The following is an 18,071-nucleotide window of genomic DNA, read 5'->3' on the forward strand; positions in this document are numbered from 1 at the left end:
AATATTTACCTGCAGTAGTGTTATATTTTTTTTGTTCATCTCTATCATCTTTATCATCTCTATATTAGCAGACGCAGTACGGTAGTCCATGGCTGTGGCTACCTCTGTGTCGTCAGTGCTCGTCCATAATTCTATACCTACCTGTGGTGGGGTTTTTTTTTTCTATCTTCTTCATACTAGTAGTTTAGGAGTCTGCTGACAGTGTCCAGCAGGTCCGTCATTATATTATATATACCTGCAGTAGTGATATATATATATTTTTTATATCATTATCATCTCTATACTAGCAGACGCAGTACGGTAGTCCACGGCTGTAGCTACCTCTGTGTCGTCAGTGCTCGTCCATAATTGTATACCTACCTGTGGTGGGTTTTTTTTTTCTATCTTCTTCATACTAGTAGTTTAGGAGTCTGCTGACAGTGTCCAGCAGGTCCGTCATTATATTATATATACCTGCAGTAGTGATATATATATATTTTTTATATCATTATCATCTCTATACTAGCAGACGCAGTACGGTAGTCCACGGCTGTGGCTACCTCTGTGTCGTCAGTGCTCGTCCATAATTGTATACCTACCTGTGGTGGGTTTTTTTTTTCTATCTTCTTCATACTAGTAGTTTAGGAGTCTGCTGACAGTGTCCAGCAGGTCCGTCATTATATTATATATACCTGCAGTAGTGATATATATATATTTTTTATATCATTATCATCTCTATACTAGCAGACGCAGTACGGTAGTCCACGGCTGTAGCTACCTCTGAGTCGTCAGTGCTTGTCCATAATTGTATACCTACCTGTGGTGGTTTTTTTTTTTCTATCTTCTTCATACTAGTAGTTTAGGAGTCTGCTGACAGTGTCCAGCAGGTCCGTCATTATATTATATATACCTGCAGTAGTGATATATATATATTTTTTATATCATTATCATCTCTATACTAGCAGACGCAGTACGGTAGTCCACGGCTGTGGCTACCTCTGTGTCGTCAGTGCTCGTCCATAATTGTATACCTACCTGTGGTGGGGTTTTTTTTTTCTATCTTCTTCATACTAGTAGTTTAGGAGTCTGCTGACAGTGTCCAGCAGGTCCGTCATTATATTATATATACCTGCAGTAGTGATATATATATATTTTTTATATCATTATCATCTCTATACTAGCAGACGCAGTACGGTAGTCCACGGCTGTGGCTACCTCTGTGTCGTCAGTGCTCGTCCATAATTGTATACCTACCTGTGGTGGGTTTTTTTTTCTATCTTCTTCATACTAGTAGTTTAGGAGTCTGCTGACAGTGTCCAGCAGGTCCGTCATTATATTATATATACCTGCAGTAGTGATATATATATATTTTTTATATCATTATCATCTCTATACTAGCAGACGCAGTACGGTAGTCCACGGCTGTGGCTACCTCTGTGTCGTCAGTGCTCGTCCATAATTGTATACCTACCTGTGGTGGGGTTTTTTTTTCTATCTTCTTCATACTAGTAGTTTAGGAGTCTGCTGACAGTGTCCAGCAGGTCCGTCATTATATTATATATACATGCAGTAGTGATATATATATATTTTTTATATCATTATCATCTCTATACTAGCAGAAGCAGTACGGTAGTCCACGGCTGTAGCTACCTCTGTGTCGTCAGTCACTCGTCATCCATAAGTATACTAGTATCCATCCATCTCCATTGTTTACCTGAGGTGCCTTTTAGTTGTGCCTATTAAAATATGGAGAACAAAAATGTTGAGGTTCCAAAAATAGGGAAAGATCAAGATCCACTTCCACCTCGTGCTGAAGCTGCTGCCACTAGTCATGGCCGAGATGATGAAATTCCATCAACGTCGTCTGCCAAGGCCGATGCCCAATGTCATAGTACAGAGCATGTAAAATCCAAAACACCAAATATCAGTAAAAAAAGGACTCAAAAATCTAAAATAAAATTGTCGGAGGAGAAGCGTAAACTTGCCAATATGCCATTTACGACACGGAGTGGCAAGGAACGGCTGAGGCCCTGGCCTATGTTCATGGCTAGTGGTTCAGCTTCACATGAGGATGGAAGCACTCAGCCTCTCGCTAGAAAAATGAAAAGACTTAAGCTGGCAAAAGCACAGCAAAGAACTGTGCGTTCTTCGAAATCACAAATCCACAAGGAGAGTCCAATTGTGTCGGTTGCGATGCCTGACCTTCCCAACACTGGACGTGAAGAGCATGCGCCTTCCACCATTTGCACGCCCCCTGCAAGTGCTGGAAGGAGCACCCGCAGTCCAGTTCCTGATAGTCAGATTGAAGATGTCAGTGTTGAAGTACACCAGGATGAGGAGGATATGGGTGTTGCTGGCGCTGGGGAGGAAATTGACAAGGAGGATTCTGATGGTGAGGTGGTTTGTTTAAGTCAGGCACCCGGGGAGACACCTGTCGTCCGTGGGAGGAATATGGCCATTGACATGCCTGGTGAAAATACCAAAAAAATCAGCTCTTCGGTGTGGAAGTATTTCAACAGAAATGCGGACAACAGGTGTCAAGCCATGTGTTGCCTTTGTCAAGCTGTAATAAGTAGGGGTAAGGACGTTAACCACCTCGGAACATCCTCCCTTATACGTCACCTGCAGCGCATTCATCATAAGTCAGTGACAAGTTCAAAAACTTTGGGCGACAGCGGAAGCAGTCCACTGACCAGTAAATCCCTTCCTCTTGTAACCAAGCTCACGCAAACCACCCCACCAACTCCCTCAGTGTCAATTTCCTCCTTCCCCAGGAATGCCAATAGTCCTGCAGGCCATGTCACTGGCAATTCTGACGAGTCCTCTCCTGCCTGGGATTCCTCCGATGCATCCTTGAGTGTAACGCCTACTGCTGCTGGCGCTGCTGTTGTTGCTGCTGGGAGTCGATGGTCATCCCAGAGGGGAAGTCGTAAGACCACTTTTACTACTTCCACCAAGCAATTGACTGTCCAACAGTCCTTTGCGAGGAAGATGAAATATCACAGCAGTCATCCTGCTGCAAAGCGGATAACTGAGGCCTTGGCATCCTGGGCGGTGAGAAACGTGGTTCCGGTATCCATCATTACTGCAGAGCCAACTATAGACTTGATTGAGGTACTGTGTCCCCGGTACCAAATACCATCTAGGTTCCATTTCTCTAGGCAGGCGATACCGAAAATGTACACAGACCTCAGAAAAAGACTCACCAGTGTCCTAAAAAATGCAGTTGTACCCAATGTCCACTTAACCACGGACATGTGGACAAGTGGAGCAGGGCAGACTGAGGACTATATGACTGTGACAGCCCACTGGGTAGATGTATTGACTCCCGCCGCAAGAACAGCAGCGGCGGCACCAGTAGCAGCATCTCGCAAACGCCAACTCTTTCCTAGGCAGGCTACGCTTTGTATCACCGCTTTCCAGAATACGCACACAGCTAAAAACCTCTTACGGCAACTGAGGAAGATCATCGCAGAATGGCTTACCCCAATTGGACTCTCCTGTGGATTTGTGGCATCGGACAACGCCAGCAATATTGTGTGTGCATTAAATATGGGCAAATTCCAGCACGTCCCATGTTTTGCACATACCTTGAATTTGGTGGTGCAGAATTATTTAAAAAACGAGAGGGGCGTGCAAGAGATGCTGTCGGTGGCCAGAAGAATTGCGGGACACTTTCGGCGTACAGGCACCACGTACAGAAGACTGGAGCAACACCAAAAACGCCTGAACCTGCCCTGCCATCATCTGAAGCAAGAAGTGGTAATGAGGTGGAATTCAACCCTCTATATGCTTCAGAGGTTGGAGGAGCAGCAAAAGGCCATTCAAGCCTATACAACTGACCACGATATAGGAGGTGGAATGCACCTGTCTCAAGCGCAGTGGAGAATGATTTCAACGTTGTGCAAGGTTCTGCAACCTTTTGAACTTGCCACACGTGAAGTCAGTTCAGACACTGCCAGCCTGAGTCAGGTCATTCCCCTCATCAGGCTTTTGCAGAAGAAGCTGGAGACATTAAGGAGGAGCTAACACTGAGCGATTCCGCTAGGCATGTGGGACTTGTGGATGGAGCCCTTAATTCGCTTAACAAGGATTCACGGGTGGTCAATCTGTTGAAATCAGAGCACTACATTTTGGCCACCGTGCTCGATCCTAGATTTAAAACCTACGTTGTATCTCTCTTTCCGGCAGACACAAGTCTGCAGGGGTTCAAAGAACTGCTGGTGAGAAAATTGTCTAGTCAAGCGGAACGCGACCTGTCAACATCTCCTCCTTCACATTCTCCCGCAACTGGGGGTGCGAGGAAAAGGCTACGAATTCCGAGCCCACCCGCTGGCGGTGATGCAGGGCAGTCTGGAGCGACTGCTGATGCTGACATCTGGTCCGGACTGAAGGACCTGACAACGATTACGGACATGTCGTCTACTGTCACTGCATATGATTCTCTCACCATTGAAAGAATGGTGGAGGATTATATGAGTGACCGCATCCAAGTAGGCACGTCAGACAGTCCGTACGTATACTGGCAGGAAAAAGAGGCAATTTGGAGGCCCTTGCACAAACTGGCTTTATTCTACCTAAGTTGCCCTCCCACAAGTGTGTACTCCGAAAGAGTGTTTAGTGCCGCCGCTCACCTTGTCAGCAATCGGCGTACGAGGTTACTTCCAGAAAATGTGGAGAAGATGATGTTCATTAAAATGAATTATAATCAATTCCTCCATGGAGACATTCACCAGCAGCAATTGCCTCCACAAAGTACACAGGGAGCTGTGATGGTGGATTCCTGTGGGGACGAATTGATAATCTGTGAGGAGTGGGATGTACACGGTGATGAATCGGAGGATGATGATGAGGTGGACATCTTGCCTCTGTAGAGCCAGTTTGTGCAAGGAGAGATTAATTGCTTCTTTTTTGGTGGGGGTCCAAACCAACCCGTCATTTCAGTCACAGTCGTGTGGCAGACCCTGTCACTGAAATGATGGGTTGGTTAAAGTGTGCATGTCCTGTTTATACAACATAAGGGTGGGTGGGAGGGCCCAAGGACAATTCCATCTTGCACCTCTTTTTTCTTTCATTTTTCTTTGCGTCATGTGCTGTTTGGGGAGTGTTTTTTGGAAGGGCCATCCTGCGTGACACTGCAGTGCCACTCCTAGATGGACCAGGTGTTTGTGTCGGCCACTAGGGTCACTTATCTTAGTCACACAGCTACCTCATTGCGCCTCATTTTTTTCTTCTTTGCGTCATGTGCTGTTTGGGGAGTATTTTTTGGAAGGGCCATCCGGCCTGACACTGCAGTGCCACTCCTAGATGGGCCAGGTGTTTGTGTCGGCCACTAGGGTCGCTTAGCTTACTCACACAGCTACCTCATTGCGCCTCTTTTTTTCTTTGCGTCATGTGCTGTTTGGGGAGTGTTTTTTGGAAGGGCCATCCTGCGTGACACTGCAGTGCCACTCCTAGATGGGCCAGGTGTTTGTGTCGGCCACTAGGGTCGCTTATCTTAGTCACACAGCTACCTCATTGCGCCTCTTTTTTTTTCTTCTTTGCGTCATGTGCTGTTTGGGGAGTATTTTTTGGAAGGGCCATCCGGCCTGACACTGCAGTGCCACTCCTAGATGGGCCAGGTGTTTGTGTCGGCCACTAGGGTCGCTTAGCTTACTCACACAGCTACCTCATTGCGCCTCTTTTTTTCTTTGCGTCATGTGCTGTTTGGGGAGTGTTTTTTGGAAGGGCCATCCTGCGTGACACTGCAGTGCCACTCCTAGATGGGCCAGGTGTTTGTGTCGGCCACTAGGGTCGCTTATCTTAGTCACACAGCTACCTCATTGCGCCTCTTTTTTTTCTTCTTTGCGTCATGTGCTGTTTGGGGAGTATTTTTTGGATGGGCCATCCGGCCTGACACTGCAGTGCCACTCCTAGATGGGCCAGGTGTTTGTGTCGGCCACTAGGGTCGCTTAGCTTACTCACACAGCTACCTCATTGCGCCTCTTTTTTTCTTTGCGTCATGTGCTGTTTGGGGAGTGTTTTTTGGAAGGGCCATCCTGCGTGACACTGCAGTGCCACTCCTAGATGGGCCAGGTGTTTGTGTCGGCCACTAGGGTCACTTATCTTAGTCACACAGCTACCTCATTGCGCCTCATTTTTTTTCTTCTTTGCGTCATGTGCTGTTTGGGGAGTATTTTTTGGAAGGGCCATCCGGCCTGACACTGCAGTGCCACTCCTAGATGGGCCAGGTGTTTGTGTCGGCCACTAGGGTCGCTTAGCTTACTCACACAGCTACCTCATTGCGCCTCTTTTTTTCTTTGCGTCATGTGCTGTTTGGGGAGTGTTTTTTGGAAGGGCCATCCTGCGTGACACTGCAGTGCCACTCCTAGATGGGCCAGGTGTTTGTGTCGGCCACTAGGGTCGCTTATCTTAGTCACACAGCTACCTCATTGCGCCTCTTTTTTTTCTTCTTTGCGTCATGTGCTGTTTGGGGAGTATTTTTTGGAAGGGCCATCCGGCCTGACACTGCAGTGCCACTCCTAGATGGGCCAGGTGTTTGTGTCGGCCACTAGGGTCGCTTAGCTTACTCACACAGCTACCTCATTGCGTCTCTTTTTTTCTTTGCGTCATGTGCTGTTTGGGGAGTGTTTTTTGGAAGGGCCATCCTGCGTGACACTGCAGTGCCACTCCTAGATGGGCCAGGTGCTTGTGTCGGCCACTAGGGTCGCTTATCTTAGTCACACAGCTACCTCATTGCGCCTCTTTTTTTTCTTCTTTGCGTCATGTGCTGTTTGGGGAGTATTTTTTGGATGGGCCATCCGGCCTGACACTGCAGTGCCACTCCTAGATGGGCCAGGTGTTTGTGTCGGCCACTAGGGTCGCTTAGCTTACTCACACAGCTACCTCATTGCGCCTCTTTTTTTCTTTGCGTCATGTGCTGTTTGGGGAGTGTTTTTTGGAAGGGCCATCCTGCGTGACACTGCAGTGCCACTCCTAGATGGGCCAGGTGTTTGTGTCGGCCACTAGGGTCACTTAGCTTAGTCACACAGCTACCTCATTGCGCCTAATTTTTTTCTTCTTTGCGTCATGTGCTGTTTGGGGAGTATTTTTTGGAAGGGCCATCCTGCGTGACACTGCAGTGCCACTCCTAGATGGGCCAGGTGTTTGTGTCGGCCACTTGGGTCGCTGAGCTTAGTCATCCAGCGTCCTCGGTGCAAATTTTAGGACTAAAAATAATATTGTGAGGTGTGAGGTGTTCAGAATAGACTGAAAATGAGTGGAAATTATGGTTATTGAGGTTAATAATACTTTGGGATCAAAATGACCCCCAAATTCTATGATTTAAGCTGTTTTTTAGGGTTTTTTGAAAAAAACACCCGAATCCAAAACACACCCGAATCCGACAAAAAAAATTCGGTGAGGTTTTGCCAAAACGCGTTCGAACCCAAAACACGGCTACGGAACCGAACCCAAAACCAAAACACAAAACCCGAAAAATTTCCGGTGCACATCTCTACAATCCACTACAGGTTCTGCTCCATTGCTGATCGATCCATTGTAGCAGTGAGTACAGTCCCTTGTGCCACAATAAACCACAGAGCCAGGATAAGTGACTGGACTGGTCATTGCCTACATGATAACTGCTAATGTGTACAGTACTCTGATTGCCCACAAAACTGCACACACACATTCCCAACAAGAGGGTAAATTTACTAAGATAAGAGTTCTATTTAAGATGAGATGTTGCCCATAGCAACCAATCAGATTCTACTTCTCAATTATCTAGCACCTTCTAGAAGATAATACCTGGAATCTGATTGGTTGCTATGGGCAACATCTCATCTTAAATAGAACTCCCATCTTAGTAAATTTACCCCAAGGTGATTGCACCATCAGCAATTCTCTAAGGGGGTCATTCCGAGTTGTTCGCTATGTTTTTCGTTCACACAACATATTCGCAGAGTTGCGATAATGTTGTAAAATTGCGAACATCCGCCCCCAACGTAAATTTGCTATTTCGTACGCAGTACTACACAAGGTAGGCGTATGCCAAATTACAACGCAGTAATGCGAATCCAACGTATACGCACAAACTTCTTCGCAAAAATACGATGTCATCTTAGATTTACACATTCCTCTTAAATGTACTAAGGCTTTAGCAAACAAACGCATAGCAATGGTTTTTTTCCACTAATTAAGATGACATCTTGCAATTCAAACTCAACAAGCGACCCTCAATTTAAAAACCAATTAGTGTACTGATTGATTGTGTTCATGACCAATTAAGTCTGCAAAGAATACCTCAAGAACACTTTGTAGGCCTAATTGGACATTACCATGTTTTTTTTTAAACAAATGCAAGAGATGTGTAAAGTGTGTTTGACATAAATGTAAATAGCATAATTTTGTGTGGTTGTTTAGTGTGTGAATGTAAGTAGGTTATATTTTTAATACAAAATGTAAACACAAACTAACCTAATTTGTATGTAATAAATAAGACTAATTTTTTTTGCTTTTTGCTGTTGTTGTTGTTGTTGTTAGGTAACCAATTTTTGCATCGCAATATGATTTAATTTTTAAACATTAAAAACATCACAAGCGCATAATGGAGTAAATTAAATTTTTATTTTTAAAACATATTTTTTTTTTGACAAAAGTTAAATTTTCTTTTTATTCAAATTTTTGTTAAATTAATTTTTTCAACACTTCTACTTCGCACAACATGGCCTCCAAATGTGCCTTCATGCGGTCAACGATGACTGCCAGTCTTGTGGGATCTCCAACGGCAACATCTGAAATGCAGAGTAAAAATGCAATTTAAAACATAACTCACATTACCTATTACTTCACAATTCCACAAAGCACACTTTCATATAAAATGATATACATCATGGATGTATAAAAGACAAAACAGTAGCATACCAACACACAAGCATACTCAGCAATGTTTGTCATAGCAAAATTTAAATGTATAAAAGTCTACCACACCATGATGTACATTTACTAAGATGGGAGTTATATTTCGGTTGTGATGTTGTCCATAGCAACAAATCACAATCGACTTCTCTTCTAGAAGGTGGGAAATAACTGTAACTTTGTTTTGTTTTGGTTGCTATGGTAAACATCCAATCTTGAATCACACCCCCAAATTAGTACATGTAACCCCATACTGGTCTTCATTCACATCTGTAGTGAAGCAGACTTGTTTTTTGTGCAGTTTTGACCGGCATCATCACAATGCATATCAACATCTTCAGAAGGACAACATATCCTAGCATGCCCACACTCCCTGAAAGGCAGCCTTACAAAATAAATAAGGTTAAACTGGTTTTTACATTTACAATTTGCATTTTGTGATTGTAACTTTCACAACACAAATCATTGTGTCGTTATGCTGGATAACAAAGTGACTCCTGCGACTTTAGACAGAAAATATTGCAACACCCAAGCTCAATTGTTAAAGTTAAAACACACAAAAATTAACACTCGGGTCTAAATGTGTTGCATATAATGTTTCATATCCAAACCGTGTTGTGCATGCAAACCTGTCGACATAGTGATTATCAACCAGATGTAGACACTGTACATATAATGTCTCACACACAAATGTGAATGCATCATCCATACCATGATGAAGAAGACAAGCATTTAACCTAGACAAAAGATTGGCCACTGTAAAACAATTTTTATTTATGATTGTTTGTTGTATATTTCTTAATTTAAAAGAAGTAATGTATCCGAACTTACTTTCCTCTGCCACTTGACCACCTCCCTCTAGTGCCTCTGGTGCCTCTGCTGCCCATTCAGTATCAGATGTTGGCTGGCTGGGTGATGGAGGCTGGATGGGGGCTAGGTGCTGGCTGGGGGATGGAGGCTGGAGGGGTGAGGTTGGCTGGATGGGGGATGGGTGCTGGATGGGGGAAGGAGGCAGGATGGGGGAAGGAGGGTCAAATTGTGTGACAGGATGGAAGGGGGAGGTAGTTTCAGAGTGGGTTTGGGAATGATAGGGTGAGGGTGGGGGTGTGTTTTGTTGGGACACAGAGGGTGAGGGGGGCAGAGAGGGGAATTTAGCCAAAGAGTGGGATTGGGCTGGAGAGGGGGATTGGGCAGGAGAGGCTGAGGTGGCTGGAGAGGGGGATAGGGCAGGAGAGGCTGAGGTGGCTGGAGAGGGGGATTGGGCAGGAGAGGCTGAGGTGGCTGGTGAGGGGGACTGGGAAAGAGAGTGGGCTTGGGCAGGAGAGGGTGCTTGGGCAGGAGAGGGGGTGTGGCGTGGAGAGGGGGATTGTGAAAGAGAGTGTGCGTGGGCTGGTGAGGGGGACTGGGAAAGAGAGTGGGCTTGGGCAGGAGAGGGTGCTTGGGCAGGAGAGGGGGTGTGGGCTGGAGAGGGGGATTGGGCCGGAGAGGGGGATTGGGCAGGAGAGGGGGTGTGGGCTGGAGAGGGGGATTGGGCCGGAGAGGGGAATTGGGCAGGAGAGGGGGAGGGTGATCGTGAAGGGGATGGGGATGGAGAATGTTGCTGGGGTTGCCTCCCTGCACCAGCACCTTGCCGTTGTGCTCGCCCTATAATGACATACAGTATGTTAAATTTATTTAAAAACATATTCATTTTGAAGCACAGCATATTCCTATTACTCTGTTCTGTACCATGTTAAAGAGACAGGGGTAACATTACTAAGTTATTAAAATATATTTTATGGTGATGTTGTCCTTATCAAACAATCCTATTCTAACTAAACTTTATTAAATACCTTCTATCCAATAATAACTAGATTCACATTTTTAATTCTAAACAACATCCCCTGTTCAAAAAAACACCCACATTTAAAAAAAAAAAAAAAACATTGAGCAGGTTATTTTGTTCAGTTTTCTGCCTGTGTAGTAATTATGCACAACAACATACAGTCAGTACCATACCTCCCAACATGAGTCTCTCCAGGAGGGACAGAATGTTCTGCTCCGTCACTTCACTCTTAATGTATGATTAACATCACTTGTGCAGAGAAAACTTGCTAATAAAAATTAAGGGACAAATCCCTAAGCAGAGTATTCTGTTCCTCCTGCAAAAGGTCATGTTGGGAGTTATGCATCACTGCTTAACCTACCTACACACACTCATGCTAATTGTAGGAGTGCAAATTTTTGCACTCACACTTAATGAAAGTATGCAAAGGTTATGCGTAAAACCCGTCATGGCACGAAATGTAACTTACTGCGGACATGTAGGGTCCGGATCTGTTGGCGTAGCTCCGCCAACAGGTCTGGCGTGCGCCTCCGCAGGTCGATCCAGCGCCTCTCCAATTGGATGATCGTTCTGCGGCTGCGGATGCAGCTCCTTAACAGGCGGCGGACCTCCGCGTAGGCCTCGCGTTTTACCCTATTTGGGACAAATCGCCCTACGCGGCCTACGCGTCGGTCCATCACAGCCACCAGCACGCGGAGCTCCCGCCGGGTGAAGGGTGCTGCACGCATCATGGCAATGGCGTTTTCCTTATTTGGGCATATATTTATAGTGTGTGTTAGCATGTGATTGGTCTAAAATCTATGCTGTCATTACAATAAACTTCATTGATGTCTGCAATGCTGTGAAGAGCAGAGTGGTTAGTTCGCTAGAGCGGAAATACGCAGTGGCGGAAGAGCATGATAAAAATCGAAACTATTCTCACAAAACCCCAAACACAAACACCCAAACAAACACACACACACACACACACACACACACACACACACACACACACACACACACACACACACACACACACACACTTTGGATTAAATTAACACATAAATCTGTGTACTCACCACATTTTGTGTGATAAATCAGCTGCACAGTCACAAAGTGTCCAACATTTAGTAACATATGTTGTTGGTTAATTATAAAAAAAACAGGATTAGAAAACAAAAAAATAAAAAGGACACTATTTAGCAACGTCACATGATTAAAATTAAAAAAATAACATTGTAAGCTTAACATGTTTGTTTTTTTACAAAAACACATATTAATATATTCATATACACCCTAAAAATTACACAATGACCTTACAATAGCTACCTAAATTACATCCGAGCAAAATGAGCATAAGCAGACAGTGTTTTTTAGTAATTTCTAAAAGTTGAACAAAATACACTATACCTGAAATATTCTTGCACAATGCTTGCCCTTACTTCACTTCCCCTCCGGGAAACACTCCCCCCACCGAATCTCCGGCCAACCCCAGGCTCCTCATCTGGCAATTCCTCTGTGTGAGGAAGCTCAACGCGACTCCTTACCGCGATGTTATGGAGTATAGCGCACAGGACCACTATTTTACTTGCCATCTCCGGCGAATACATGATGTCGCCACCAGTGCGGTGGAGCACACGAAAACATCCTTTAAGGACCCCAATTGTGCGCTCCACCAGCTGTCTAGTGGCAGTAAGCGCGGAGTTAAATGCCGTCTGTGGTCCTGGCCTGGGCTTACGGTAAGGAGTCATGAGCCAGGGGGTGCAAGGATATCCACGGTCTCCTGTTTGATGAGAAGATCAAATTAGAATGAGAATATTCTTTAATTTTAAAAATATCGCATTAAAATATGTAAAAAAAACTCACCCAATAACCACATGTCTTGTCGTTGACTTGATCTTAATCTCTGCCATATCCCTGATTGTCTAATGACATAGGCATCATGTGAGTTTCCTGGAAACTTGGCATTCAGGGAAAGGATCTGGAGGGATGGCCCACAAACAACCATTACATTCAGAGAATGAAACAGTTTCCTGTTTCTATAAATTTCTTCATTATGTCTTGGTGGCACAATAGCTACATGTGTGCCATCCACAACCCCAATAACATGTGGGAAGCGACTACCACCTTCCTCAAATTGCCGCTTCACCACATCTAGGGCCCCATCATCCAAAGGCATAGCAATAAATTGCTTCACACGCTTTATGAAAGCCTGGCTGACACGCCGCAGGACCTTACTGAACTGGCCCTGCGACATGCCAACCAGGTCTCCCACAACATGTTTGAATGAACCAGTGGCAACAAAATGTAACACAGCAAGGAATTGTGTCAATGGTGGTATTGCTGTAGGATACCAAATTGAAGACTCCAGATCACTCTCTATTATGGAGAGAGTGTCTAGGATTAGATGAGGTGGCAGCCTGTATCTACGCAAAACCAAATCATCTGGCATCCCAAAAAGGAGGACACGGGTACGGAAAATTGGTGGCCTAGCACGCCTCCGTTGCCTTGGTTGATGAGGACCCGGTTGCGGTTGGCGGGCTGGCAGTAGGGGTGGGAGTGCTTCCGTGGGTTGGGGTGGGAGGGCTTCAGCAGCCACAAATACCGACATCACCAACTTAAAATAAAGGTAAGAATATTGAGAATAAGACAATTAAAAAACACACATTGACATCCATAATCAAAGTAAAAGTGTCTGGGTGTTAACTTACTGCAGGAGCATACGACATTTCTTCTGGAATCAATTACGGACCAAGTATAAATTTTGAAACAAAAGTGAAAGCACAAATTAGATTTTTGTTTCAAACATAGGTTAACCAAACAAAATCACAATTTGTAAACAAGCCAAACATACACATATAATAAGAACAAAAATATATATTCAAACAACTAAGTAAAAATACTGAAAAATATGTTAAAAGTGTAAACAACATTCTAGACAAAATGGATCCCTTTAGTAGCTATTACAGGCAAGAACAGCCCTACTTTGAGACAAAAAACAAAAACAAAAAACAAAAACAAATTGTGATTACAAACATAATAAAATCACTTTGAACACACACATACTCCACAACACACAGGCCTAGGGTACTTACCTGCTCAAGAAAGCCCCAGTGATTTATTTCTTAGGCAGGGCCAAATAAATCAGGCTAATTTGCCAACAAAAGAAATTCGGATCAAGTCTCCAAAAAGAAATACCTACAAGAGACACACAAGGAGGCTAAGAGCACATATAGACAATTACCACAAAGAGACACAAACACAGGCCTAGGGTACTTACCTGCTCAATAATACAGAAGAGAATTTCTTCTTAGGCAGGGCCAAATAAATCAGGCTAATTTGCCACCAAAAGAAATTCGGATCAAGTCTCCAAAAAGAAATACCTACAAGAGACACACAAGGAGGCTAAGAGCACATATAGACAATTACCACAAAGAGACACAAACACAGGCCTAGGGTACTTACCTGCTCAATAATACAGAAGAGAAGTTCTTCTTAGGCAGGGCCAAATAAATCAGGCTAATTTGCCACCAAAAGAAAATTGGATCAAGTCTCCAAAAAGAATTACCTACAAGAGACACACAAAATAATTTGAAAAAATTAAAAATAAAATGTAAAAAAAAAAATACAAACAGATATCCTACCAAATACTGAAACACACCTGCATTGCACCAACAAACATACTTGCCAAAATAAAAAATTAATGCAGGAATACTCACAAACGAAACTTCGCATAAAAAACGCACTACGCTGTACATGCTGTAAGCTAATAAACGGAAAACTGTATGCTTGACAATGCTAAAATTTCTCACTCTGCAAAGTACAAAAGACCACCTTCTAACACCAAACACAGCAACTCCTTTCATCACACACACACTCACAGCGTGCAAACCAGGCCCTTAAATAAGCAGTACAATCAGTAACACTATTAGCATACTGTACACCTGTGTGAATTAACGTGGCGCACGTAGGTATAAATAACCACACACCTGGGCGTACAGACGTCATCTCCAACATGGCTACTCGTGAGGATTTCGCTGCAGAGATGGACCGCATTACGCAGCAGCAGATAGCATTGGCAAAAAAACGCATAGAATGCCAGAGACGAATGCTGGAATCCGCCTCTGCGGATTTGGAAGAGGCAGGACCCAGTACTCAGGAAATTCCAGCTTCTGAGCACCAACAATTAAGTGGGGATACCCTGGCAGACACACATACTGGGCAAACTGAGGGAGAATCATCATTAGCCACACAAGCACAACATACAGAAGCTGCTAGTGACGAGGAAGATGGTGAGGAGCAACAGGAGCAAAGCTCACAGGCTACCTCCAGACGAAAAAAAAGACAGCCAGCATTCACTAAGAGGGAGTTGCGTGTTTTGGTCACGCAGGCCATGTCCAAAATACATAGAGGACCGAAAAACATGGGTGCTGCTACGAAAGATCGCATCTGGAGGGACATCACACATTCTGTGAATGAAGTCGGCTCTATCGTCAGAACATCACAGGAAGTTAGACGACGGTAAGTGCATCTTGGCAGTCCATTCTCTGTGCTAAGTAGTCTTAAAAATGTAGTTACATGTGATGTTGTGTATAGCAAACAAAAGCAGAACATGTGTCCTATATATTTATTACCTTAAATAATAATACTCTACCTTGCCCCTATTTTACCAAACATATGTAGTTGGGCCGACTTCAAATCCCGCCTGAAGGGCAAGAGGGCTGCGGAGTGGAATGCCTCAAGGGCTACAGGTGGAGGACCAGCTGTCGCTGTGGAGTTTACAGACTTGGAGGAGATGGCGATGGACTGTGTGAGTTATGAGGAGGGCCAAGGGGTGTCTCATATGGACACGGACCTGCCTGAGATCCTGACGGAACATGACTTTCCTGGTAAGTTTACACACTTATTTGTCTGGTATTTAAACTGTATTACAAAAACAAAAAATAATTCTTTATTGTACTCTTTTCCCACACATTCTTTTATTTGCTTGCCACATAACACAGGACAGGGGGGTGAGCAGTTTGAGTCACAGGAGGGTTATGTGGCTGAGGCTGAGGTGGAGGGACCTAGTGGGTCTGGCAGTGTGGGCCGACAAATCCCACCTCTGCAGGTTCCAACTGGCCCCCCCCACCCAACTCTCTGCTATCCCGGAGATCCTGCCTGAAATAGCTAGGTATGGTGAGAGCCTAAATGCTTTTCAAGCCGGGGTCATCCGGGAGGTAAGCCAGATAGCTGTCCGGCTCACTGAGCACCGAACCAGTGTTGAGCAAGATGTTGCTCAACTCTGCCAAGGTCTGGCAGAGATCAGGCAGGGACAAGAACAACTTGCCTCCTCATTCCAAAGCCTTGCAACTAACATCTTGCAAGGGCTCCAGGCCATCGCTGTCTCCCTTGCCCACAGTGGCAGAGAGCCACCCACATCGGCTCCCTCCCCTGCCCCTGCCCAGGAAGAACAGCCCACTGGGCAGAGCCCACGAAGGTCGCTCTGCAGACCAAGCCAAGAAGAACAGCCTCAGGCGGGGAGAAAAAAAAGAAAGTGATGTCTCTCAAGATGGGCAGCACCCATGTTTTTCATGTTGTCTCTATGTTATTTTGGAGTTGCCTTGTGTGGCCAGAATGGCTAACTCCCTCTTAGTGAAATGTATTAATAATGTTTGGAGGTATTGTAGCCTGTGAGCTTTTTTTCTGAAACACCAGAGCCATCTTCCTCTTACTAGTGTGCTATGTATTGATGTGTTTGTGTGGTGGATCCTAATTCTTTCTCAGTTGGCCCAATATATTTGTCTGGCAGGGTGTTTAATATTATTTTTTGGACATCAAATTATCATTTGGTCAGAAGCTGGATTTTTCCCAGTACTGAGTTCTGCTATATCATTTGTGTCAGTGCCATCTGCTTGCTGCTTGGTCCATCTCTGCCTGTGATACTCACCTGTAGCCATGTTGTTTTGATGACAAAATATATTACTACAGTAATAAAAAAAAAATACAAAAAAACATTGTTGTACTTTATTCAAGGTAATGCATTAGGTAAATCTTAGTTCAAGAAAGATTAGGTAAGCATATAGACACTTGGGGAACAAGGGAACAATCTGCAAATTTTAAAAACAATTGCATCTTTAAAAATCCTACAGGTATGCCTTGCACCACACTTTAATGTCCATATTAATTAAAATGACACAACTCTTTTTTTTATTTTCTATGGGCAACAGGACATCATTTAAAACATTGACAGATATTAAAAACAAAGATTAAAGTATCATTTATGCACAAAATTAAGTGTATGCTGCATTATGTTGGTCTGAAAATTTAGAATATACAAACGGCACAGTTTATTTAGGTTAAATGTTGCAGCTTTTTAATTACATTTTTGTTAATTTCACTTGTTTGCATTTGGTAGTCTTACACACATTAAAACCTGCCCTTTACAAAAAAGTTTACACACAAACTTGAACACAAATAACAACCTTATTTGGCAGTGTGACAGATTTATATGTGATTAGAATAAACATGTAATGTGGGTTCAGACAATTGCTGTTTGCTGACTTTCATCTGAGCAGTATTTAACAAGTAATTGGCCAACAGATGAATGTGCTCTCCAATTAACTGCTAATTAGTGCATACACACTTGTAACACTACTTCGCAAATGCTGAGTAACTGCAGACCTACTCTGCTGCTGCGTGAAGATTGCAACGGATTCCTATGTTAGGTTTAACAGCGACAATGTTTTTTTGCGAAAAACACGCCTATTGCTAGTTGCATACTCCCACACTGTACGCCCACTTTCACGCCCATGTCGGACCATTGCGAAGTCTCGCCTCTGCCACGCCTCCGCCACTCCCCGTTTTCGTTTCTGAGTAACGTGAGGTTTTCTTTTTAGTATTTCTGCACAAGTGTCGTATCGGTGTGCTCGCGCATGCGTATTTACGCTTTTGCGCATGCGCAGTTAGTTGATATCTTGCCGTTTGCGATGCGATGAATCTCTGCAAACAACTCGGAATGAGGGCCAAAGTCTTCTACATATTCGTGTAGAGAGGCCAACATCCTCTCTAACTTCAGATATTTCTGGACCCATCACATTTTGATATTTGCAGAGCTCGTCAGTTTTTTCTCCCAGTGAGAGAGACCATGGACGCAATCTCTGGTTGGAGCTCCTGGACTGCGTCCCTGAGTTCTGTCTGGAGTAGCAGTTTTTTTTTTTTTTTTGCGTTCTGACAGGTGTCAGGATTCCTGCGCTGGCATTCTGACCGCCAGGATGCCGAACACTGGGATCCCAACTACAGGGGTTATTATTTGTTAGTAAACCAAAAGAGCACACTAATGGGTCAAACCTTGTTGCACTGCAGGTGGGGCAGATGTAACATGTGCAGAGAGATTTCGATTTGGGTGGAG

At 44.2% G+C, this 18,071-nt stretch overlaps 1 protein-coding gene across 4 annotated transcripts in view; it reads right to left on the reverse strand.

The window, feature by feature from the left end:
- Positions 1-8,610: 8,610 nt before the first annotated feature.
- Positions 8,611-18,071, reverse strand: part of LOC135055353 (putative uncharacterized protein DDB_G0290521) — a 139,429-nt gene continuing 129,968 nt past the window's right edge. For 2 of the 4 annotated variants that reach the window (XM_063959318.1, XM_063959327.1), the window contains exons 2-9: positions 14,147-14,249; positions 13,962-14,064; positions 13,777-13,879; positions 13,393-13,415; positions 12,548-12,662; positions 12,092-12,464; positions 9,709-10,521; positions 8,611-8,753 (exon numbers count right to left, since the gene is read on the reverse strand). In XM_063959318.1, coding sequence (XP_063815388.1) covers positions 10,029-10,521; positions 12,092-12,464; positions 12,548-12,662; positions 13,393-13,410 — 999 coding nt within the window. In that variant the 5' untranslated portion in view covers positions 13,411-13,415; positions 13,777-13,879; positions 13,962-14,064; positions 14,147-14,249 and the 3' untranslated portion in view covers positions 8,611-8,753; positions 9,709-10,028. Of the gene's footprint in view, positions 8,754-9,708; positions 10,522-11,760; positions 11,880-12,091; positions 12,465-12,547; positions 12,663-13,392; positions 13,416-13,776; positions 13,880-13,961; positions 14,065-14,146; positions 14,250-18,071 lie in introns of those variants that run through there. The other 2 variants (XM_063959333.1, XM_063959331.1) reach the window with 2 other exon arrangements.

This window comes from Pseudophryne corroboree, chromosome 1 (genome assembly GCF_028390025.1).
Source record: "Pseudophryne corroboree isolate aPseCor3 chromosome 1, aPseCor3.hap2, whole genome shotgun sequence".
Classification (NCBI taxonomy): Eukaryota; Metazoa; Chordata; class Amphibia; order Anura; family Myobatrachidae; genus Pseudophryne; species Pseudophryne corroboree.